The following is a 25,161-nucleotide window of genomic DNA, read 5'->3' as shown; positions in this document are numbered from 1 at the left end:
GCTGAATGAATTTCTAAACCATATTTAAAGCAATCTTGTACACAGTATTAAAGGATCCATAAATATAATTTTTGAAAGTCCTAAGACTTTTTAAAAGAAAAATTTCTACAAAGAATATCATTTTAAAACTATAAGTTTTCTGACATCCTGATGTTACCAATAATCAATACGCAAAAGAAATGAAGTTTTTAAGAATGTCCCTTTGTGATTTAGATCATATCATATGCTTTACATTATTAAAATACAGGTATAGTGATAGGTAGACAGATTTTTTTTTAAAACATTTAAAGGCCCTCTCCATTTTTTTCTTTAACATCATTGAGTGACAGTATCCATTTCTCATTAGGTGAAATGCATGTTCTTATTTTGAGAATATGAATGGTCTGTTTTAAGAAGCATCCATTAAAAAAAAAATTGTCAAACCTTTGACAAATAAGTCCTTCCAGAAAATTAAGTTTATATTTTACATAATTTGGGAAGATACTGCCAACTGGGTTTTAGAAATTCAATTACTATATTCTGCAAAGAATACCAGAATAATTATACTTGGTTTTAATTATTAAATTTCAAATAAATAAAATATATTTTCAACCACCTTGTTTTCGGTAAAACAGTTTTAATTTTGATATGATTATATATAAGCTAAGACCAGGAATTATAAAGCATGACTAAAGTCGTTTCTCTTTTTTAGCCTCTCTAGAAAGTGATTTTTAGATATTTGTCTCATCAATTCAGAGAAAAATCTAAGAGAAAGCTTTTTAAAGTAATACCATGCTAAAATGTGCAAAAAAGTAGCTTTCAAAAAGTTCTGGTGACATTTAAAATGAGGATAAATTATATACAGAATAATCAAACACAAAACTGCAATGAACGTCCCATCAAAAATAAAATGAAAATTCCATGTACTATAATGAAAATAGACTCACATTTACAAACTGAAATATCTTTTAAACTAATGAGGTTCCTCAAATTTTCTGTGCAACTGAATGCAGTACGATATACAGGTATTTGTTTCTCCACTTTTGAAAAGTTATTGACTTTAATAACTCTAAAAATAATGTGAATATTCTTTCACGTTCTATTCATTGTGATCAATTCTAGCATAATTATTGAAATATTGAGAACATCTTATATTTGAAGTTGAAAACTACTTAATTTGAGATGAATTGTCAGATATCTTATTCAGCCTTTTCTGTAATTACAGCACCAATTTCAGAGGTGCTTAAAATTGTATCTTAAAATTTCACAAGTTTGGATATTTTATTCTCTGCTATATATTAATTCCAGGCTTTCCAGATGGCATAGTGGTAAAGAATCCACCTGCCAATGCAGGAGACACAAGAGACATGGGTTTGATCCCTGGGCCAGAAAGATCCCCTAAAGAAGGTAATGGCAACCCATTCCAGTATTCTTCCTTGAGAAACCCCATGGACAGAGGTGTCTAGTGGGCTACAGAGCATGGCGTGGCAAAGAGTCAGACATAGTTGAGCACATACACATGTATATCTTAATTTCATAATAAAAGCTACTTTTATACCATGAGTTTTTAAGTAGCATTTTAAGTAATCATAGAAAATAATCTACTTAAAATTATAGATATTGTATTATAATATTTTCATTTGTGTAGTACACTTAGAAAAGAAATTCACAAATACACAACTGTGAAGAATTAAATATTAGCATATATTAATAATACTAGATTTCTTAACAAACAAAACAAAGGCCAATAATTTTACTCTTAATAAGTTCTACTAATTCAATTAAAAGTTTTTTCCCCTTCAAATCAACAAGTTTTACTTAGGAATAATCTTCTCTTATATTGTTAACTAATAATTATGTTTTTTACTTATTTATCAGCACACAAAGTGCACTGCTTCCCATGCATAATAAATAAAACTTTCAGCCAGTTACAGTATAGTTAACAATCACAAGTTAAACCCTTCAAACACATAAGCTATAGTAAATTCATTCTAAACAATGTTGGAGATTCAAAAAGATATTTTAAATACCAGATGTCACTGTTGCAGTTTACAATGATTTCACATGCTAAAATTCAATTTCAAATAAGTTCAAGAACTTGGTATTTATATTTTCCTCAAATATGTACAATCACTTCACTTATGTTTTTCTAGAATCAGAGTTTCAAAATGATTATCTCAAAATTCTTTAATAATAAACAACAAGATGCAAATCTAATATTAAAAGGACTAGGAAGATAGATACTATAGGGTTTCTAAATTGATTTAGGAATGTTTCATCAATTGATTGGTGTAGGATTTAAAATCCAATGGAATGCACAAGCCTACTGAAGATACAGTTCTTAAAACTGAGTAACTTAATAACCATTTTATTTCATACCTGTACTTCACATATTCATCTACTACAATATCATGGCTGAAAAATTCTTAGCTCCTGCACTAACTGAAATTATTCATGGACATCTGTTTGATTTCATGTAAGAGATGAGCCATTCACTACATTAGTTAAAGGCATAACTAACATTATAAGTCATGAACTTACATATACTACTTTGGAAAAAACCTCTGAGTCTACATTTTAAATAAATATTTCTAAATAATAGAATAATATTAATGAGTAGGAATATTAGGGCCTTAGAGACAAATATATTTCATTCAAAGAACATTTTACTTAATTGATGAAGTCTCTGGGCACAATAATTTGCTGATACAGTTTTCTGTTTTATGACCTTTGTTCATTGAGACAGCTAGGCAACAGGGTTGTATATGGCATTATTTTAGGGGACAGCCAAGAGTGCTTGGAATATTCTATATTGTCGCTGGGAAATCTTATAACCTAGAGACCAGCACTAGTAAACCACCATCTGCCTGTGCTGACATATGCAGACTTCACAAGGAGAAAAGTCCAAACCTCCAACTACCTCTCATTCTTAAATTTGTTCAGACCACACGCTAAAATGTCTAAATGAAAACAAAATTGAGACCCAGATATTAATTGCTCACATTAGGAAGTCTCCAAAACCCAATCCTTTGGTATTCATCTCGGAAGACTAGAAACCTCAGAACAGCAGAGTTGAGATATAGGGATGCCAATACTGAGTGGACGCCTGAGTCTCCTTTAAGAATCCCTTGGTGTTACTGAAACAAGATGAGTTCCTAAGCCACTGCAGTATTCTTGCCCAGGAAATCCCCTGTACAAAGGAGCCTGGTGGGCTACAGCCCATGAGGTTGCAAAGAGCCAGACACGACTGAGCAACTGAACAACAACCAACCATTCTGATAAGACATTCCTGATGTTCTCAGGAATCTCAAAGCGATTCAGAGAATGCCTGGATTTCTTCAAAAGATACTCTCTGCAAGATAGAGTAAAACTAACTTCATATGGGTATCAACTGACTGTGAGCTGTCATTTAAAGGAAAAGGATGAGACAGAAGGATATCTGTACAACCAATTACCCATGTACCGATTCATCAACACTGATGTCACACAGGCCACATCCATGAACAGTCACTATTCCAGACTTGCCCCCTTCACTGCTACTGATGAGGGCAGAGGAACAACATATAGGCAGTGTCATGGAGCACAACAAGAATCCACTCCTGCATCAGCAAACCTGCAAGGGTCAGGACCACACTCTGCCTGCCAAACTCCATCCGCTTCTCCTCCGGGACTTAGCAGAGGAATAAGTCTCTCCAGAAAGCATTCCTTGATCACCGGCCCCTACTTCCGCACTGGATGCTATTCCTATGTACGACTCTTTGCTTAACTAAATTTAAGCACCTGTAGTGAAAACTGAGTGATGTATTTGTATTTTCATTTTGAACACTTGAACACACTGAAACCACAATTATTTTTACATCCCCAGGACTAAGCCCAGTGCCTAGCATTCAGTAAAGGTTTGCTGAATGGAAGCTGGATGAAGGTACAGCCACTGCATCTGGCACATCTGGTGGGAAATGAGATCCCTTAAAAAATACAACAAAACTTAACAGTTCTTTTTAAAAAAAGATGGACAGCATGAAGCGAAAATGCCAAGACACAGTCTTCTAAATTTTCGAATGAATGCAGTTATTATAACATCAGACAACATCAGTGAACCTGCCATCACTAACTAAATAACACTTTGTAAGCCTATCCTTGGAAACCTATATCATTTATTACAATAACAGTATTTTACTGCCATAAACACTTAAAACCCAGAAAGCTAGTTTAGAAAAAAAAATCTTTAAAATGTCTGTATATTTCTGGGGGTCCTTTTTCTATATGTAAAACTTATTTGAAAAATTCCAATGATTTTTATCATTTTTTCATTTCCTAGGATAATGTTACAAAATATTTGAAAACTGTCCTAATTATTTAGAATAGAATAGATAGTATCACTGAACTAAAAACTCTGTTTTATATGTGGATCATTTGCTCTGAAATAAAATTTCATTTCCTTCTTTGAAAAAATGGTTTTACAAAAGGAAGTTCAATTTAAAAAAAACTACTATGCAGAGATTCTGACGAAACGAAAATAGACATCTACTTCATTAAAAGATACAAAAGGACTTCCTATATATACAGCATCAATAAGGTTTCCATAAAAGTAATAAGACTATAAAAACACTGAAATCTCTGCAAACTTTCCTGTCATTTATGGAAGACATACTAACATTAATTTACTATCTGCCCCTTTAAGCTTAACTTGCTTTTTCTAAAACATCTTTGAAACAACAGGGAGACAGTTTGGAATGAACTCTGAAATAGGTACTCTGGATATATTGTATAGACAGAAGATGTGATCAAGGCAGTAATAATCAGAGAATAAAGCAGACAGACCTGAATTTGTATCACAATTGCACACAGAATAAAGACTGTTTAAGCAGGGAGAAGGTAAGTTCTGCCTATACAAAGCACAAAATACAGTCCGATAAATATTTTACATGCCAAGTTAATTTCAACTTAATTCTCACATGCATCTCCATGAAAGTCTAATGAAAAGTGTATGTTAAATGGTTTCTTTACTCTATGACAAAACCACTCAAAACCTTTAAAATCTCTAAACCACTACACACTTTTACAATGCCAGAGAATAAAAAGAGAAAATTATTAATTTTTAAAATTACCCAGCAATTCCATTGCATCATCTTCATTATCAATATCTTCTTCTGTTACAGACGGGGTGGGACTATGGACAGACTCAAAAGAATCTTGAGAAAGCATGGCTGCCAGAAGTTTCTTATGTTGCTGTTGCTGCTGTTTTAATCCTTTAGTCTTGAGCTCCACCTTTAAGCTGAAGAAATAGTTCAATGTGAACTTTCAATGAGGATGACAGTTAGCTGTGATAACTAAAGAAAATCTACAAATTTTCACTCAAATATTTTGCTTTGCAAATCTATGCATATATTAGTAAAATAAATAACTCCAGTAAAATAAAAACTCTAAATGTGCAATGACTATATATATTGTTGTTGTTGTTTAGTCAGTAAGTCATGTCCATTTTTTTGCAACCTCATGAACTATAGCCCACCAGGCTACCCAGTCCATGGAATTTTCCAGGCAAGAATACTGGAGTGGGTTGCCATTTCCTCCTCCAGGGCATCTTCCTGATCCAGGGATCAAACCAGCATCTCTTGTGTCTCCTGCATTGGCAGGCAGATTCTTTACCACTGCGCCATGTGGGAAAGCCCATCAATAAACTCCAGGACTCCACTTTGCTTTGGTCTAACACTTAAGTTCTAAACAAGGATCACCTGGACAAGAACAATTGAAAGTGACCATCCCCTCTACCTCCTCCCACTGGATGGTCTGCCTTCTGATATCTGCTCTCTTCCTCCTGGCCCCACTCTTTCAGGGGGTCTGACCTTGCTCCATTTTTTTCCACATTCTGATTATGAACACAGGTTGGTAAGTGTTAGACTTTTCTTGCCCTGTGTGGTCTCTTTTGTAGGAAAACTGGATGATTCCTCTCTTGAGCTATCTGCTAAGCTCGTTTAGTTCACTACTGAAGCTTAATAGGAAAATCTGTGTGCCCTTTGTCTTGACTCTTAATCAGAAATTAACAGGTTCTCTTTGTATTAAAGCCCAAGTTGTTGAAGAGATCACAAAAAGTTTCACCCTTAATTGCTGCATTTTGATTTATGCAAAAGAGCTCTTTTACTTCTTTATATGTCTAAATGTGATGTTTTTATAATTTATTTAGCAAGACATTTATTAACTGCTTGCTATGTATCAGACGTTGTGTGCACTGAGCTACAGAAATAAGACATATGTCCTTGCCATTCTCCTCACTTTAAAGCAAGTATTGCTTTTCCATAACATCTTATGGGAAAATCTGTACAAACTTTCTGGTCAACCCAATACTTTGAGTCTACAATTTTTGTTTCCATATTGGTCTTGCCCAGTACCTAGCACATTACCTTGTATTAGTGCTCAATAAATATTTGACAAATTCACACTTTCTTTTTGAATCTCATATTTTCTAATAAAATAAGAATTCATTTAAGTAGATGTAATATGAGTTCTCCAACTTGAGAGAGATGAGAATCCAGGGAAATGGAAAGGTAGGTAATGAAACAAAAGAAAAAAGAACGAATAGATTGGAATGTGAATAATGAGGAACAAGCGACAGATAACAAATGTGTAACTCCCTGACAATGACCAAGACCATTTCATGAACGGTGAAGCAAGTGTTTTCTTTAGTCTCATTAAAATACATGATTTGGTCATGAAGATGGTGGTGTGCTACCAGAACTAGACACAGATTGAATCCAAAAAGCTGTCTAATAATGAGTCCATCTGAGTCTATGAGTCCAAAGATGACTAGCAATGTGTTTCATAAAATGACTATTTGAATTAGGGTAAGTATTTCCTAACTAAATAAATGAATAAGTTCTTAAAAAAATGAGAGCAAATTTTTAATATATTAAAATGACGTAATCAACATTCTGAAATATATCATTTAGTTATATACTTTTTTGGTTTTAAAGAGAAATTTGTGAGTTACAAGGGGCAATTTTTGTATGTTTTAGATATTTTTAAGGTTTCTGTTTTTTAATTACTTTGGCAAAATCATTTTTGATTGATCAATATTCCTTATTGTAAAAATCTGCATGTGAGAATATTCAAGAATAGCAAATAAAGTACTAAGTTTGATATGGTCTCTGCCACATGTATTATATATTTTCTAACATGCCCACAACAGCCAAAATTAGACAATTTTATGATTATTTCTTTATTCTTGGCATCTTTTTTTTTTTTTTTTTAAAGTTCCCTCCATCCATTTTCTTTCTTCTTCTTCTGGTTTATTTTCCATCATACCTCTTATCACCACTTGAATTTATGGCATAAATTAATATATTTGCTTATTTGTTGTTTCTTTCTAGTTGCCAACAGAGGAGCTCTAAGAGGAGGGGAACATTTCTAGGGTTTGTTAACAGATATATCAGAAGCAATTATGAGGTTTAATGAAAAGGAGCACTGCTTATGGGAAGTGAATTTAGCTTTCAATATTTGATATATGTTTCTAGTTTATAAAATTTTCTATTCATTTTATGGCATATTTATATCTGATAATAATGCTCTCAATGAATAAAGTCAACTTACAAGATCTATAATATTTATTGATATTATTCTTACTTTAATAAAGTGGTTCATCTTAGAGGAGCTTTAGTAGACTTTCAAGGCTTGATAAGCCTATTTAAGAATTCAATTATAATTTAGCAAGTAATTTTAGAAAGTCTATTATCAGCTATTGCAAATTCTAATTGAGATGGCTCAAAATATAAGTATATAGGTTTATTAACTCAATTTTTATTTACATTTATATTATCAATGTGTGATTATTTTTAACAACTCTAAATGTGCAATGAATATGTATGCTTCCCACTAAATGCCTGGACAAGCCAGAGCAACCAATGTCAAATGGTAGCACGCGACAATCACAGAACACATGCAATCGTTCCCTAACACATTCACCTCTCCCTTATGACCCTTCCGTTTGCTTGTTCAGATGCTTTACTTTCTTAAACTCTCTTAACCATTAACAATTACATCGTCTTGTCTTATTTTATTAGTTTCTCTTATTGCCCTCATAATTGCCTTCATTTTAACCAGCGCTTAACCTTTCAGATGACAGCTATGTATACTAAAGTTGCTGACCCTCTTCACACAATGCTGTATTTGTAGGACCTAAGGAAAAAGTTCAGGTAAAGTGTATCATTTTTTTAAAGTTCCAGGAAAATATGGTGGGTAAGAGTCTATTCATAAGACTCTCAGTGATTTACCACACCATTTATTTAATTCTCTCTAATCTAATGGTGAAAGTCCAGCCTATTATGTCTGTATTGTTCTGAATGAGAGGGAAAATTAGCGATGTACTAAAGATTGGGTGCTGTAATAACAGCCATTCAAATAAGACCTGAGCAATTAACAGGAGGGAATTTTCCTTTTCCACAATAGGAAAAGAGATAAAATGTTACGATAGACTATAAACAACCCTTCGTATGCTGCTGCTGCTGCTGCTAAGTCGCTTCAGTCGTGTCCGACTCTGTGCGACCCCATAGACGGCAGCCCACCAGGCTCCTCTGTCCCTGGGATTCTCCAGGCAGGAGCACCGGAGTGGGTTGCCATTTCCTTCTCCAACCCTTCGTATAAATAACTTTTATTTATTAGATGTCTACTCACAGTCTTCTGTGCCTGCTTCACTCACATAGCAGATGCCTACTGACAATGGCAATGTAGGAGGTCCAGTAGGGGAGAGAAAAACAGAAGTCATCCTTAAAAATTAAGTCTTCTCTTTCAGGAGTCTAGAATGTAATTAGTCTGCTAATTTTTAAGACTGTTAAGTTATAAGATAAAGTCATTACTATTCAAGGGCAAAAGCTAATACCCTAGCAACAGACTCTTGATTCACTAGGAAATTGCTCCCCAATCTGTTTTTATTCATTCCAGTCAAATTTAGTGCTGTGTGAGCTCCCGGCCTAAATTCAGAAATCCTGGTTTTGTATTAGATGATGGAATATAGTTTCTAACCCATAACTTTACTGCTACTCTTTAAATTTAGTTCAGAAAGCATGCCTTCTTTTTTCTCTAATGGGGCATCTGAGCAGGATTTTCACCTCTTTCTTCATTTCATAGGTAATATATCAATTCATTAATTAAAGATAGAGAAAAATAAAAGTGAAAACAACCTTTCAAAACAAATATTTGAGTGAGAGCTCCACGGACTGAGTTTTCTGGTAATGGATATTACTAGGATTGCAAGAGAAAGTCTCATTTATTGGATATTCAAGAGAAAATAAGAGCTCACTGAAGCCAGGAAGAAAACAGAAGGACTAACATTTGCAATAAATAGCTCTTATTTATTACTATGACTAAATGAAAGCACAATGAAAATCGACATTTCTCTATTTTATATTTAAGAATTAAAGATCTAGCAACGAATAAAGATAAAGGTGTAGTGTGTTTCATACGTCTAGTATTAAAAATAAAATTACCCTCATTGACAGGTGAAATTGATCTGACATTTCACAAAAGAAGGTAAATGGATTTTTAGAAATGGTTTTCTTCTCCTTATACAGTACACTTCAACTATTTAAATAATTTAAAAGTTATTTCTCATGGAAATAGAATCAATTTTCTATATGCCTGAAGCACATTAAACGAGTATTCCGAATTTCCTTCCCTCTAGCCAAATGATAAGTCAAAGTAAAAAAAACCCTGAAAGCTATTACATTGTAGAAAATACAATTTTCTCCTTGAGAAAGAATGGTTATTGGTTGCTGCTAAATTTAATGTAGGAAACACAAAGTTACTGTGGCTATGCTATGCACAGGAAAAACTCTTCTGTGGTGCTCAGCTAGCAACATTCACAGAAAGTTTAAGTTCCTGTCACATTTCAGTCCATGAGTATTTTTTCTCAATCTTTTGTAAGCCATGCCTTGATAATGCCTTTCCACTCCAACTTCCTCATAGCAGTTTTCATTTTCATTTCAAATTTTACTCACTGCAGTTAGTATTACAAGAAATAGTTATACTGAATACACTTTTTCTAAAAATTATTATCTAAACTTTTCAAAATTATCTCACTTCTACTAGTATATAGAGGGGGCTTCTCAGTAGTAAAGAACTGCTTTCCAATGCAGGAGACATAAAGAGACGCAACTTTGATGGCTGGGTCAGAAAGATCCCCTGGAGAAAGAAATGGCAACCCACTCCAGTATTCTTGCCTGGAGAATCCCATGGACAGAGGAACCTGGTGGGCTATAGTCCATAGTGTCGCAGAGTCAGACACATTGAAGCAACTTAGCATGCATGCACACCAGTACATGGAAACTTAGGGCAAATCTTCTGAAACCATTTTGAGCATCATAGGATTGAGTAAAATAAACCAGGGACTTTCAAATTCACAAATTATAATAGTTTCAAAATCATTTCAAAAGTTAAGCCATAGAGAATGTAAATAATTATATTCAATCATAGTTATCAACTCTAAACTCAAATGGTTCTAAATCAAGGTTTCTCTCTATATATTCCATCTAATTCCACCTTGTATAGTCTTTCATACTTGGGTTCGATCCCAGGGTCAGGAAGATCCCCTGGAGAAGGAAATGGCAACCCACTCCAATATTCTTACCTGGAAAATCCCATGGACAGAAGAGCCTGGTGGGCTACAGTTCATGGGGTAGCAAGAGTTGGACATGACTTAGCGACTAAACCACAATAGTCTAACATACATTTAAAAGTTTTCTTCTTGCTGAATAACTAGATCTCTCTGGTAAATCAGAAGTCTTCCCTCTCCAATCTTAACCCTCACCCTAATAATAAGCCAGTCTTATCCAGTATTACAGCAGGTCTTGGCTGACAGTTTATGTCCTTGTAATTATTTTTCTATTTGGTTTTGGTAGCAAAGAAATGATAAGCTTGCTAGATGTAAAGCAAAAAATCAAAACCAAATCTAAAAGCAAATCTGAGAAAACTCTAATTTTAAAAGAGAGAAATTTATTTTTATCTTATATGTGACATAATATTCTATATAAAATTGCTAAGAGTTATCTCATCAAAATCATGCATGTGAAAAAAAAATCATGCATGTGATTTCCCTTTTGTCTGAAATGATGAAAGTGTTCAGAATCTTAGAAGACATCTCATCTCACCTTCCTGCAGGGCTAGAGCTACTGTCTTCATTTTCCCATTGTTCATTTTTACTTCTGGGAACTGGGGGCTGTAGCATTTCAGCGGCCAATGGGTCAGCATCATTCTCTTCTCGACCAATCCACTCGCCAATCACACGAGGTCTCAGAAGAGAAGAACTAAATGCCATGGTTTCCTGAAGAGAAGAAAAGAATTTCTGTGCTTTAGATAACATATTGCCATGAAAAGGGCGATAGGGAAATATTCTTGTCTAGATTTTAAACTGCTTCCTCAAATTAAAATGTACTTTTTTTTCCCCTTTCTTTCTGAATTGACATAAAATTTCAGTTCTTTCCATCTCTATAGATGACTTCCTCTATAGGGTTGCTGCCCACTCATGAAGACCATTTTGGTAAAGGATCCAGGAATGAAATCTTTGATTTGGGTTTCTTAGGCTGTGTGTTTGTCCTCAAGATGGAAGAGGGGGAGGATTAGCATTTGCAACACAAGGAGGAGTGTATGGGAAGGCCCAGGAAGTGAAAGAGCTTGGTGTTGTTAGAAAATGATACAAAATTTTTCAAACGTGGAAGAAATTGAGGTGGACTCAGAGAACAAAGTCCAGGAGAGATAGGGTTAGAAGGATATATTGATTCCAACTGCAAAGCATTTTGGACTTCTAGAAATCCAGGGGCTTCCCTGGTGGCTCAGACGGTAAGGAATCTGCCTGCAATGCAGGAGACCCGGGTTCAATCCCTGGGTTGGGAAGATTCGTTGGAAAAGGAAATGGCAACTCACTCCAGTATTCTTGCCTGGAGAATCTCATGAACAGAGGAGCCTGGTGGGCTACAGTTCATAGGCTCACAGAGTCAGCCACGACTGAGCGACTAACACTTAGATAAATCCAGTAGAGGTTGGAAGCAGAGCAATATCAATGACAGGCATGCTATGCTAATTTTAAAAAATGCTAACGTGATCTTTTTTCACAGACTAGGATATGATGTGACTCTTAAAATGATATTTTAAATATTTACATCATTTAATACTTTAAAATGAATACCAAAGACATGCAACTGCTAGGGATACCTCAGTGTGGAAACAAGGTAGATTACAAAGCAATACCTATTGTAAGATCTAATTTTTGTTTAAAAAATTCATATGGGTATACCTTCATGTGCCAGTTTCAGCCTACCAATAACCAACACTGTTACTGAACCAGCCTTTGTGGTTCTTTATAAGTGCAAGATACTCTTCAGCAATAATCACCAGGCAACTTGAAAAAATAAAGGTTTATGACTCACAGAAGCATTTTTGTGTGGCTTTAGGAAGCATCACTGTGAACAAAGCTAGTGGAGGTGATGGAATTCCAGCTGAGCTATTTCAAATCCTAAAAAAATGACGCTGTGAAAGTGCTGCACTCAAAATGCCAGCAAATCTGGAAAACCCAGCAGTGGCCACAGGACTGGAAAAGGTCAGTTTTCATTCCAATCCCAAAGAAGGGCAATGCCAAAGAATGTTCAAACTACCACACGATTGCACTCATCTCACACGCTAGCAAAGTAATGCTCAAAATTCTCCAAGCCAGGATTCAACAGTATGTGAACCGTGAACTTCCAGGTGTTCAAGCTGGATTTATTAAAGGCAGAGGAACCAGAGATCAAATTGCCAACATCCATTGCATCACAGAAAAAGCAAGAGAGTTCCAGAAAAACATCTACTTGTGTTTTACTTACTACGCCAAAGCCTTTGACTGTGTAGAACACAACAAACTAGGAAATTCTTCAAGAGATGGAATATCAGATCATCTTACCTGCCTCCTGAGAAATCTGTATGCAGGTCAAGAAGCAACAGTTGCTAGAACTGGACATGGAACAACAGACTGGTTCCAATTGCAAAAGCAGTACAAATAGGCTGTACATTGTCACCCTGCTCATTAAACTTATATGCAGAGTACATTATGTGAAATGCTGAGCTGGATGAAGCACAAGCTGGAATCAATATTGCTGGGAGAATTATCAATAACCTCAGATACGCAGAGGACACCACCCTTATGGCAGAAAGTGAAAAAGAACCAAAGAGCCTCTTGATGAAAGTGAAAGAGGAGTGTGAAAAAGGTGGCTTAAACTCAACATTCAAAAAACTAAGATCATGTCATCTGGTCCCATCACTTCATGACAAATAGAATGGAAACAGTGACAGACTTTATTTCTGGGGGCTCCAAAATCCCTGCAGATGGTGACTGCAGCCACGAAATTAAAAGACGCTTACTCCTTGGAAGAAAAGCTATGACCAACCTAGAGAGCATATTAAAAAGCACGGCAATTACTTTGCCGACAGAGGTCTTTAGTCAAAGCTATGGTTTTTCCAGTAGTCATATATGGATGTGAGAGTTGGACCATAAAGAAAGCTGAGTGTGGACGAATTGATGCTTTTGAACTGTGGTGTTAGAGAAGACTCTTGAGAATCCCCTGGACTGCAAGGGGATCAAACCAGTCCATCCTAAAGGAAATCAGTCCTGAATATTCATTGGAAGAACTAATGCTGAAACTGAAACTCCAATACTTTGGCCACCTGATGCAAAGAACTGACTCATTGGAAAACACTCCAATGCTGGGAAAGATTGAAGGCAGGAGGAGAAGGGGATGACAGAGGATGAGATGATTAGATGGCATCACTGACTCGATAGACATGAGTTTGAGCAAGTTCCGGGAGTTGGTGATGGACAGGGAAGCCTGGCGTGCTGCAGCCCATGGGGTCACAAAGAGTGGGACACGACTGAGCGACTGAACTGAACTGATGATCTACAGAGTCTCGAATTACACCATACACCTGGTACCACACAGAGGGAGAGCGGAAGACAGCAAGCATGGGCCTGGGTTTCTGCTTTCACTGGGGTTAATGGTGGGGGCCACGGGTTTTTATGGGCTCATTCTTCACTGGCAAATTTATAAGAGAGAGTAGAAATGTAAAGTGGGAAGAGAAAAACTAAGTGGCCAGTTGAAAAAAAATGAATCATCAGGTTATTAAAATCCACTAACACCTCTAAGACAAAGGAGCTACAGGGTGGGGGTGGGACCTGGATCTCTGAAATATGTTTATTAGTGATAGCCACCCTTGAAGTGGGCATCCTTGGCAGCTCAGTCAATAAAGAATCTGCCTGCAATTCAGGAGACCTAGGTTTAATCCCTAGGTTGGGAAGATCCCCTGGAGAAAGAAATGGCAACCAACCCCAGTATTCTTGCCTGGGAAACTCCATGGACACCACCTTTGAGGTAGATGCCTCAGCAATCAAAGCTTAAAGTCAGGCACTTTCAATAACAAAACAACAAACAAAATCTCTCAGGGTTTCTACTATAAACCATCAATGCATCATTCATAGACTAACTCCTTCATTTATTCATTCTTTTATATTTATTATGATTCACTATGTGCCAGACACTGCTTGATTTACTTGAAAACACAATGGTAAGACCAAAATTTACTGGTTTCAACTGAATGGAGGGACTACAGGTAATTCTTAAATTCTTCTTTTGGCATTTGCATGTCTTTTTAATATTCTATGATAAATATATAGTTCTAATATGAAAAAATATATTTTAAAATATCTTAATCTGAGAAACAGACTTATAATTTGCAATATTACAAGAGTCTCGAACAATTCCTTAAAATTTAGATCGGATCAACTCAATCTTTACAATTCCCCCAAATATTATACAAATAAAATATTAAAATATATACAATGTAGTATTAATTAATATACCAATACACACCAAAAACAACATGTGAAATATGATTTAGACATATTTAGTGAACATTTATCCAAGTGACAAGTGACAGAAAATAGTTAGATATCTTGATATTGAGTCCCAGCCTTCATGAAAATGTAGAAAATAATTTTTAGTGTTTGCATAACATAGCAACTGATCTGATATCCTTCTGTATTTATATTCCCAAAGCTAGGAAATCAAAGCTTCCAGCTGTGAAATCATGCAATCAAATTAATGACTTGCAATTACTGAAAAGGCATATTTATCTGCCACAATTTAATATCATTTGAAGTATAAGAATGAAAATTAACAGTAGTACTATTAAATGTTAAGCCTATATTTGCATTAAGAGCAAATTAAGGAAAGACATGTTTTAGGAAAAAAAATCCATAAACATATTTACAGCTTCAGAGTCAGTTTTGGCCTGTGCAGCTTTGAAATGTTAACTTACTCTTTGAATCAAATACCCAGAAAACACAAAAATCATTTGAGGTAGTTGAACTGGCAAAGGCATTAGCCTGAAGTAAAAAGGACTGAGACTATTCAAGAAATAATAAATAGCCCTTAGGGACTCCATTTTTTCTACACAAAGTCAGAGAGTTGAAGAAGTTACTCAAAGGAATCCTTTCCAGTGCTTTCTTCAGAAGTAGCCAAAAGGTTAAAAGAAAGAAAGAAAGAAATGTTCAGACGGTGAAGCCACAAGATACGGAAAACAATGGATGGGGACTCCCAGGGAATAGGACTGGGGCTTTCCTGGTGGCCCAGACAGTAGAGCATCTGTCTGCAATGCAGGAGACCCAGGTTCAATCCGGGGTTGCGTAGGTCCCCTGGAGAAGGAAATGGCAGCCCACTCCAGTATTCTTGCCTGGAAAATCCCATGGACAGCGGAGCCTGGTAGGCTACAGTCCATGAGTCAGACACGACTGAGCGACTTCACTTTCACTTTCCAATTAAGGAACACCTCCCAACACCGTGGACAGGAAGAACTAATGACATCTGTCCAGCAAGGTTTGAGAGCTGCTATGAACCAGTCACTTGTATAAACCGCTCATTACTTCCATTTTCTAACAGAAAGTATTCAGTGCGGTTATCCCAAATTAGTCTCATCACTTAATAGAAAAGAAGAAACAAAACTACTATCATTTACATATATTTCTTTATATAGGAAAATCAAGAGAAATCAGAAACAAGTTACAAATTAATGAGTTTAGCAAGTTTACTGAATTTAAGATAAAACTAGAAAAATAATTTTCATTCCTATATGCCAACAAGTTTTAAAAGGTAACTTGTAAAACAGATACCATTTACAATAGTAGTCAAGAACACAAGGCACTAAGGAATAAATTTAACAAAAATCTGCATGCTCTTTTTGAATATACTATATGACTTTTTCATAAAATACTACAATATTTAATTAAATGGAAACATGCCTTGTTCATGAGTAGAAAAACTCAGAAATGTAACGATGTCAATTCTCTCATACTAATCTAAAATACAAAGCAACTCCAAACCCAATGGAGTAACAGATACAAGCAAATGGACCAGAAGAGGAAAACTGAATGTCCAGAAACAAGGTAAGTGACAGAAGCATGCACATTTATGGACAAATGATGAACTTTTCAATAAACGGTTACAAGAAATCTATTATGCACATAGGGGAAAATATGTTCCAACTTCTTACAATATTAAAAAATATTTTTCAAGTAGATTAAAGATAAAAAACAGAATTCTTAACAGAAAATAAAAAGTAATACTTTTATGATGTCAAGTAGAAAAGATTTCTTAAACAAAACATGAAGTTAATGTTAAAAATGTCTGTTGATAGAAGGCACTATTTAAAAAGTGATGACAAGCCTAAAAATTTAAGAAGGTATTTGAGACAAACAAGACCAACAAGAGTTGATGTCCAAAATACATAATAAACTCACACAAATCTAAAGAAAAAAATAAGTGGGCAATAAAAATGAGCAAAAGAGAAAAGTAGGCATTCAATCTTACTGAAAATTAAGTATTACAAGCAATAACTTAATCCATGAGAAAAAAATTTCATTAAAATACCTGATGATAGCCAGTGTTGGCAAGGATCAGGAGCAAAATACATTATTACAAACTGTTGTTGGGAGTACATACTAACAAATCTCTTTTGAGAGAAATTCTGTATTACTAATAAAGTTAAAAATGCATGTGCTGATACAGCCACTATAGAAAACAATATAGAGATTCCTTAAAAAACTAGGAATAAAACCACCATACGACCCAGAAATCCCACTACTAGGCATATACCCTGAGGAAACCAAAACTGAAAAAGACACATGTACTTCAGTGTTCACTTCAGCACAGCTAGGATATGGAAGCAATCTAGATGTCCACAGACAGATGAATGGATAAAGAAGCTGTGGTACATATATACAAAGGAATATTACTCAGCCATAAAAAGGAATGCATTTGAGTCACTTCTACTGAGGTGGATGAACCTGGAGCCTATTTCACAGAGTGAAGTAAGTCAGAAAGAGAAAGATAAATGTCGTATACTAATGCATACACATGTATTAGGACTCTAGAAAGATGGTACTGATGAAATTATTTGCAGGGCAGCAAGGGAGAGACACATAGAGAACAGACTTATAGACACAGGGCGGGGGCAGGACGGAGAGGGTGAGGTGTGTGGAGAGAGTGACATGGAAACTTACATCACCACATGCAAAACAGAGAGCCAGTGGGAATTTGCTCTACGGCTCAGGGAACTCACACGGGCTCTGTGACCATCTACAGGTATGCGCTGGGGAGGGAGATGGGAGGGAGGGGACACATGGATACCTATGGCTGATTCACGCTGATGTTTGGCAAAAGCCAACACAACTCTGTAAAGCAATTATCCTTCAACAACACATTTAAAAAATGCATGTGCAATACTGCAAGATTAACTGAAGTTCAATTAGTTGTGTTTTTCCCTTTTAGTTCAGATACATTTTTATTCCTTAATTACAACATCTCCTCTCTCTCTCCTGATTCTCAACTGATCATGTTGCTTATCTCAATGAGAAAATGAAAGCAACCAGCAGAGGATTTGTTCATTTTCTCATCACCAAACCCATCAGCTACTAACATTCTTGTCTTCACCTACAAAAGGTGAACTGTCATTTCTTCTCCAAGGTCTGGCATATATTAACAGAAAGCATTTGATATACATTTGCAGAGTGAATAAAAGAATGACAAAATTAAGGTAATGTATGATTCAATGTTTCAATAATGCATTACCAACATTATTAGTCATTAGGACAATGTAACTCAAAACCATAGTAAAATAATATTGATACTTTACACCAGGAGGACGGCTATAATTTAAGATAAACAACAAGTGTCAGCAAGAATATGGAGAAATTTGAACCTTAATACTTGCTGGCTGGAATGTAAAATGGTGCTGCCACTATGCGAAACAGTTTGATAATTCCTCAAAAAGTTAAACACAGAGTGAGATATGTTTTAGCATTTTCATTCCCTACATATACAAGAGAAATTTTAAAAACATCCACACAAAACTTGTGCATGAACGTTCTTACAAACATCCTTCTTAATGGCTGACAAGTAGAAACAACTCAAATGTCCACAAATTGATGAATGAATAAACAAAATGTGGTATATCTATTGGGCTTCTCCCATGGCTCAGAGGTAAAGAATCCATCTGTAACAGAGGAGATCCAAGAGATTCAGGGTTCAATCCCTGAGTCAGGAAGATCCCCTTGGGGAGGACATGGCAACCCACTCCAGTGTTCTTTTCTGAAAAATCCCATGGACAGAGGAGCCTGGCAGGCTACAATCCAAAGGGTCACAAAGAGTTGGACAGGACTGAGTGACTGAGCACCCACCCATAGTATATTTATACCACAAAATATTTTTCAGCAATAAAAAGAAGTGAAGTACTTATATATGCCATACCATTAATGAAGCTTGAAAACATTATGCTAAGTGAAAGAAGATAGTGAAAAAAGACCACATATTTTATGACTGCATTTGTATGAAACTTCTAGTATGGCAAATCTGAAAAGACCAAGTAAATTAGCGGTTGCCTTAGGATAAGGGAATAGGAGGAATGGGGAGCAGACATGGAATTTCTTGGGATGATGAAAATGTTCTAAACTTAAGTTGTAGTAGGGGTCCGTCTGCCAATGCAGGAGATACAAGAGGCATAGGTCAGCAAGATCCCCTGGAGTACGAAATGGCAACCCACTCCAGTATTCTTTCCTGAAAAATCACATGGCCAGAGAAGCCTGGAGAGCTCCAGTCCCTGGGGTTACAAAAGAGTTGGACATGACTTACCGACTAAATACTAAAAACAAAATGGTTACACAACTTTTTGAATATACTAAAACCCACTAAACTATACATTTTAAAGGGGGGGATTTTATGTGAATTTTCTCTCAATAAAGTTGTTCAAATAATGAATTAAACTCACTTTCAGATTCTCCTCTTAAAGCAGAGTACATGGTGCATACTTCAAGGGACAAGCATGGATTTAGAATCAGATAGATGAAGAATCAATACTAATTCTGAGACTTTCAGCAAATCACTTAATCATACTAGCTTCAGGTTCCTTATCTGTAAGCCAAGAAAAGCATAACCACTTCGTCAGACTGATACAAGAACTAAATTTAATAACATATCAAAAACACCGAGCATACCTGCTAATGTTAACAGGTGCTCAATATTATCTTTCCTTTCCGTTGCTATCTTCTGCACCCTCCTACTGGAGAACGCAATGGCACCCCACTCCAGTCCTCTTGCCTGGAAAATCCCATGGATGGAGGAGCCTGGTGGGCTGCGGTCCATGGGGTCGCTAAGAGTCGGACACGACTGAGTGACTTCACTTTCACTTTTCACTCTCATGCATTGGAGAAGGACATGGCAACCCACTCCAGTGTTCTTGCCTGGAGAGTCCCAGGGGCGGGGGAGCCTGGTGGGCTGCCGTCTATGGGGTCACACAGAGTCGGACACGACTGAAGCGACTTAGCAGCAGCAGCAGCACCACCCTCCTACCCATGATCTAAAGTTTTTACTCTTTATTCTGAAATTTTTCACACTAATACAAAAGTATAAGGAAAAGAAAAACAAACTCCTTTGTATCCATACACATTTTCCTCAATTATCAACTCATGAGGAAACTCACTTTACCCTCATCTCTACCCACATCCCTTCCATATCACCCGTTTTTTGCTCAAATCACTTTGAAGAAAATCCCATTCACCAGACATCACATCATTTGCAAATAGTTCAGTATGTAATCTCTAAAAAGTAAGAGTGCTTTACTGTAAACAAATACCATTATCATACCTAAACACAAAGTGAGAATGTTTTAATATCAAATATCTATTTAGCGATCAAATGTCCCTGATTATCTCAGTTTGTCTGTGCAAGTCAGACTCTAAGCAAGACTCGGTATGCTGCAATTGATCAACAGTCTTTTATGTCTCTTTTAATCTCTCTATTCTCTTCCTCTGTCTCATTTTCTCTCTTGTAATTTTGTCATTGCCGTTACTGTTCAGAAACCTGAGTTGTTTGTCCTTTGAGTTTTCCACAGTCTGGATTTTCCCCTTCGCCCCCCTGTGATGTGGTTTAAAACGTTCCTGTGCCCTTTGTAATTTCTGTAAATTAGCAGTTAGCTCAGGATAAAGTTGTTTAGCTGTGGTTTTTGTTTTTGCCAATACTTCTTCAGAGAGAATGGTTAGTTTTATCTGGAGGCACATAAGACTGTCTTCTCTAACGCTTTGGGCAGCATTGGTAATTACTGCTTAGATCCATTAATTCAATAGGCATTGCCAAATGGTGATTGTCTAATTTTACAATTCCATAATCACTTATTGGCTGGAATACTTCTGTAGACAGAAACTTCCTGTCATCAAATATTAGGTTATTCTGAAGTATGATTTATATAAAAAGGAGGATGAAAAATCTGATTCTTTTCCTTGACTTCTACCAGTTTTTAAAAACAATAACTTTGGTCCCCTGTGCATATGCCTGAGTGCTTAGTCATAACCAACTCTTTACGACCCTTTGAACTGTAGCCCTCCAGGCTCCTCTCTCCATGGGATTCTCCAGGCAAGAACACTGGAGTGGGTTGCCATGCCCTCCTCCAGGGGATCTACCCAACCCAGGGATCAAACCATGTCTCCTGCAGGTTTAACCTACTAAAGCCTGCTGGTTTAACTTACTAAACATGAATAATTTTTTGTATAAACATATGTATCTTAAAGTATTAGGTATAATTCATAACACTGCAATTATTATTCTTATTCATGTTCAAATTTTCTCAACTCTTTCCAGTAGAAGACTATTGAAGCTGGCTCCTGAGTCTGACACAACCCTAGTGATCTTTCATAGTTCTTGCCTTCTGGCATGATAAGGCATTTTAGGCTCACTTTGTAAATACCATCTGCTCTTAACCTAGAATCAACCATTATTCCAAGAGACTTTGATTCTTTTTAGTTGAAAATGTGTTTTAAGACTAGACTCTGCATACTTGGGGTACTCGCTGTTTTGGTGTTGGTACTAGTGGACAGCTCTAAGAAATGTCCATGTTTTAAACTTAAATAATTCAGCCTTACAGAAAAGTTGAGAAAAAAGGCAGAATTCCTGGGCTCTAGCTATGTTTACTGCCTGTAGATATTCTACTTTTGTTTTTAAAATAAAAAAAAAAACATTATGAATTCATAATGTTATTTTTCATTCAAAGCCTGATATAGGATTTTCACTTAAACTTATTGATCTTATATTTGCATTTCCTTTCCCCTATGCCAAATATTCTGGCTCTTAAGGATATCAAGATAATTAACTCTTTCCTATATCACACAAAGCACACACAACAGCCTCTGTATAATAATACCAAAACTGTCATTAACAACACAGTCATTAAAAACAGGTTAAGATGTTGTTTCCTCTGTCCTTTGGGTAGATTCCACCAGAGAAAAATCAAATCACTAGTTTACAAAGACTTGGAGTAATTCACCTGAGTGTGTTTTGCGATACTGTTTGGGCTCATCAGTTAGAAATCACTGTTTTAAGAGTAAACCATGTTCCAAAAATAATATATATAATATATTTAAATGGTTCCAAAGTCTCATACACACAAAGTTCGAAGAAGTCAAGATTCTATCCCTACCCTCTACTGTCTACCCACTTCACTCTCATTTTCTATTGCTTCCTTTCTCCCATTGGTAACGTTTAAAAAGTAATTGTGTGTGTGTTTTACAATAATGGCATGTTCTGCCATTGTTATTTTGGCTTTAAAATAAGTAAATACATATCCACAGTTGAATTACACTTACTTCGATATATGGTAGCACACTATAAACACATTTCTCCTTGCCTTTTTTATTCAACAGTATATCCTGGGGATTGTTCTGTGTATCTATCGAGATATTCCTTCATTTTTATAGCTATACAGTACTCTATAGTAGATGTACTATAATTTATCCCTTACTCTTCTTTTAATGAACATTTAGTTATTTCAACTCTTTTTCTATTACAATAGCACAACAATGAAGAGTCACCCACATTGGTCTTTCTATAGCTTTGCCAGTGTCTCCTTGGAATAGACTTCTAGATGTAGGATCATTTGCTCAAATGATAACTGTGCATATGTAGTTTTTTATACACTGAAAACCTGAGCTTGAAGGATAGAAAACAGCTGGAGAAAGGGGAGGAGATGACAATCAGCAGAAATGTAGAAATATATAAAATACATGATTTCAAAATACTAGAGCCTGACTGCCATACAGTATTCCTTTTTCAGCACAGCTCAGACTCTGAATAGAGAAAAAAAAGGAAAATAAAGCAGAAGATACAGATTTGAATGACAAAATAGTCTGTTCATTCTAGTCTTAGGAAGTTGGACTTAAGCTGTTAAATAGCAGGGAGTCACTGAAATTTTTTTTAGCAGGACTCCCTAGGTAGGGTTCCCTAAAACCAGATAAGCAAGGTGACTTACTAATGGGGGTCTCGTAAGTGAAGCTTGTAAGACAGTGAAAGAAGCAGAAGATGGGACGAAGCTAAGCAAAACTAAGCATTCAGTGCACTCAGCTAAAGTTTATTCTCAGGCTGATCCCACAGAAAGCTCTGTAATGTAAATGAAAACTCGGAGCCTCATTTTGGTTAGACATTGGTGACGCCAATCCAAGCATGTCTGGGCAGGATGGCCCCCAATGAGTTGAAACAATTCTCTGGAGACGGGTGAGTCCACAAACACCCAACTTTCACCGGAGTTGAAGGATGGGTCATACTGCCCTGCTGCTGCTGCTGAGTCACTTCAGTCGTGTCTGATGCTGTGCGACCCCATAGATGGCAGCCCACCAGGCTCCCCCGTCCCTGGGATTCTCCAGGCCAAAACCCTGCAGTGGGTTGCCATTTCCTTCTCCAAGGCATGAAAGTGAAACGTGAAAGTAAAGTCGCTCAGTCGTGCCCGACTCTTCGCGGCCCCATGGACCGCAGCCCACCAGGCTCCTCTGTTTATGGGATTTTCCAGGCAAGAGTACTGGAGTGGGTTCATACTGCCCTACCAAAGGGTAACTGAGAAGGCATCAGCCAAGTGTACTCTATGGCATTTTGAAGGGTGAATTAGAATGGTAGGAGCCTAAAGAATTAGATAAAGATATGAAAGGTATCTTTCATATAGATAAACAAGGCTGAGCACTGAAGAATTGATGATTTCAAACTGTGGTGCTGGAGAAGACTCTTTAAAGTGCCTTGGACAGCAAGGAGATCAAACCAGTCAATCCTAAAGGAAATCAACCCTGAATATTCACTGGAAGGACTGATGCTGAAGCTGAAGCTCCAATACTTTGGCCACCTGATGCAAAGAACTGACTCACTGGAAAAGACCCTAATGCGGGGAAAGACTGAAGGCAGGAGGAGAAGGGGGCAACAGAGAATGAGATGGTTGGATGGCATCACCAACTCAATGGACATGAGTTTAAGCAAACTCCAGGCGACAGTGAAGGACAGGGAAGCCTGGCATGCTGCAGTCCATGGAGGCATAAAGAGTCGGACACAATTGAGTGACTGAGCAACAACATAAAATCTGAACTTGGATGGTGGCCAGGTAAGCAAAATAATGGTTTCCCAAAGATGCCCACACACTAATCCTCAAAACTGTGGACCCAGACTAATCACAGGATTCCAGAAAAGCGAATAGCTTTTCCTAGATGCAGTTAGAGAGAGATGAGACGTTGCTAGTTTTAAAGATGTAGAAAAGGGATCACGTACCAGGAATGTTGCAGCCTTTAGAAGCTGGAAAAGACAAGGTAACAGATTTTCCCTAGAACTTCAGGAAAGAATAAAGCCCTGTTACACCTAATTTTAGCCCAGGAAGACTCATGTTTACCCTCTAAACTAAAGAATTGTAGGATAATAAATTTGTATTATTTCAATTTGTTACAACAGCAATAGAAAACCAATACAGTGACTACGAAAAGAGAAGGGAAAGACTAATAAATAAGACCTTTATTTTTTTAAAGGTCTTAAAAATATTAGCTTCTGTTTTATTTTTATATTTTAAGTAAAATTAATAACTCTTATAACCTTCATCAGAATTCATGAACTAAATTTAAAAGTCACAGAAAAAATAATTTCATGAAATTATAATTGAGTTAGAACATGATAGTAAAAGATCAGTATTTTATAAAAGTTAAGAAAAATAGACCTTTAGTGAACCCCCCAAAATTTTAATGGTAGATTGCAAGGAAGAATATGTATTGATTTCTATTACTATATTAAAGAAATAGGTGCTAGCTCAACACATGGTGAGCCTTTTTTTTTTTTTTAGCCTTTTTTTTGACTACTGTTTTATACCTGCCTGAGATTCACATTTTCTTATAGAGAAAAATGCAGGACTGTGAGTTTCATGGCCAGCAGAGGGCGCCATAAGGCAGGCACTCGCTCGCTTGCTCACTCTCTCGCTCCTTCTCTCTGTCTCTCTCTTTCTCTCTGTCTCTCTCTTTCTCATCCAGGGGTTTTTTCCTAGCCAAACAAAGCATCCTGGCTTTGGTCCTGTAAGCCTGTGCGTCCTCTGTATGACCTCGTACTCCTAAATATCAGGTGTGAAAGTAAGAGCAATATTTTTGCATTGACATAATTTTTTTTCAATAAAAGCTTATTTATGATAATTGTTGGCATCTTCCTCAATAAAAATGAAAAATAATAAAATTTCCATGAAGTCTTCAACAACAGGAACATTAGGTAAGTAGTAAAAATGTGCAGTGTTATGCAACTTATTCAAATGGAAACTCTCCCAAGCTAGTGCTTTGAAGAGAGG

The 25,161-nt window shown here is 36.3% G+C and overlaps 1 protein-coding gene across 5 annotated transcripts in view; it reads right to left on the bottom strand.

The window, feature by feature from the left end:
- C12H8orf34 (chromosome 12 C8orf34 homolog) overlaps positions 1-25,161 on the bottom strand; it is a 340,089-nt gene that overhangs the window by 212,457 nt on the left and 102,471 nt on the right. For all 5 annotated transcript variants that reach the window (XM_043484015.1, XM_043484017.1, XM_043484016.1 and 2 more), the window contains 2 exons: positions 11,118-11,290; positions 5,088-5,254 (listed from right to left, as the gene is read on the bottom strand). In XM_043484015.1, the coding sequence (XP_043339950.1) occupies positions 5,088-5,254; positions 11,118-11,290 (340 nt within the window). The remainder of the gene's footprint in view (positions 1-5,087; positions 5,255-11,117; positions 11,291-25,161) is intronic.

Source organism: Cervus canadensis, chromosome 12, assembly GCF_019320065.1.
Source record: "Cervus canadensis isolate Bull #8, Minnesota chromosome 12, ASM1932006v1, whole genome shotgun sequence".
Lineage (NCBI taxonomy): Eukaryota > Metazoa > Chordata > Mammalia > Artiodactyla > Cervidae > Cervus > Cervus canadensis.
The sequence above is the reverse complement of the archived record's forward strand: the minus strand, read 5'-3'. Positions and strand labels throughout refer to the sequence as shown.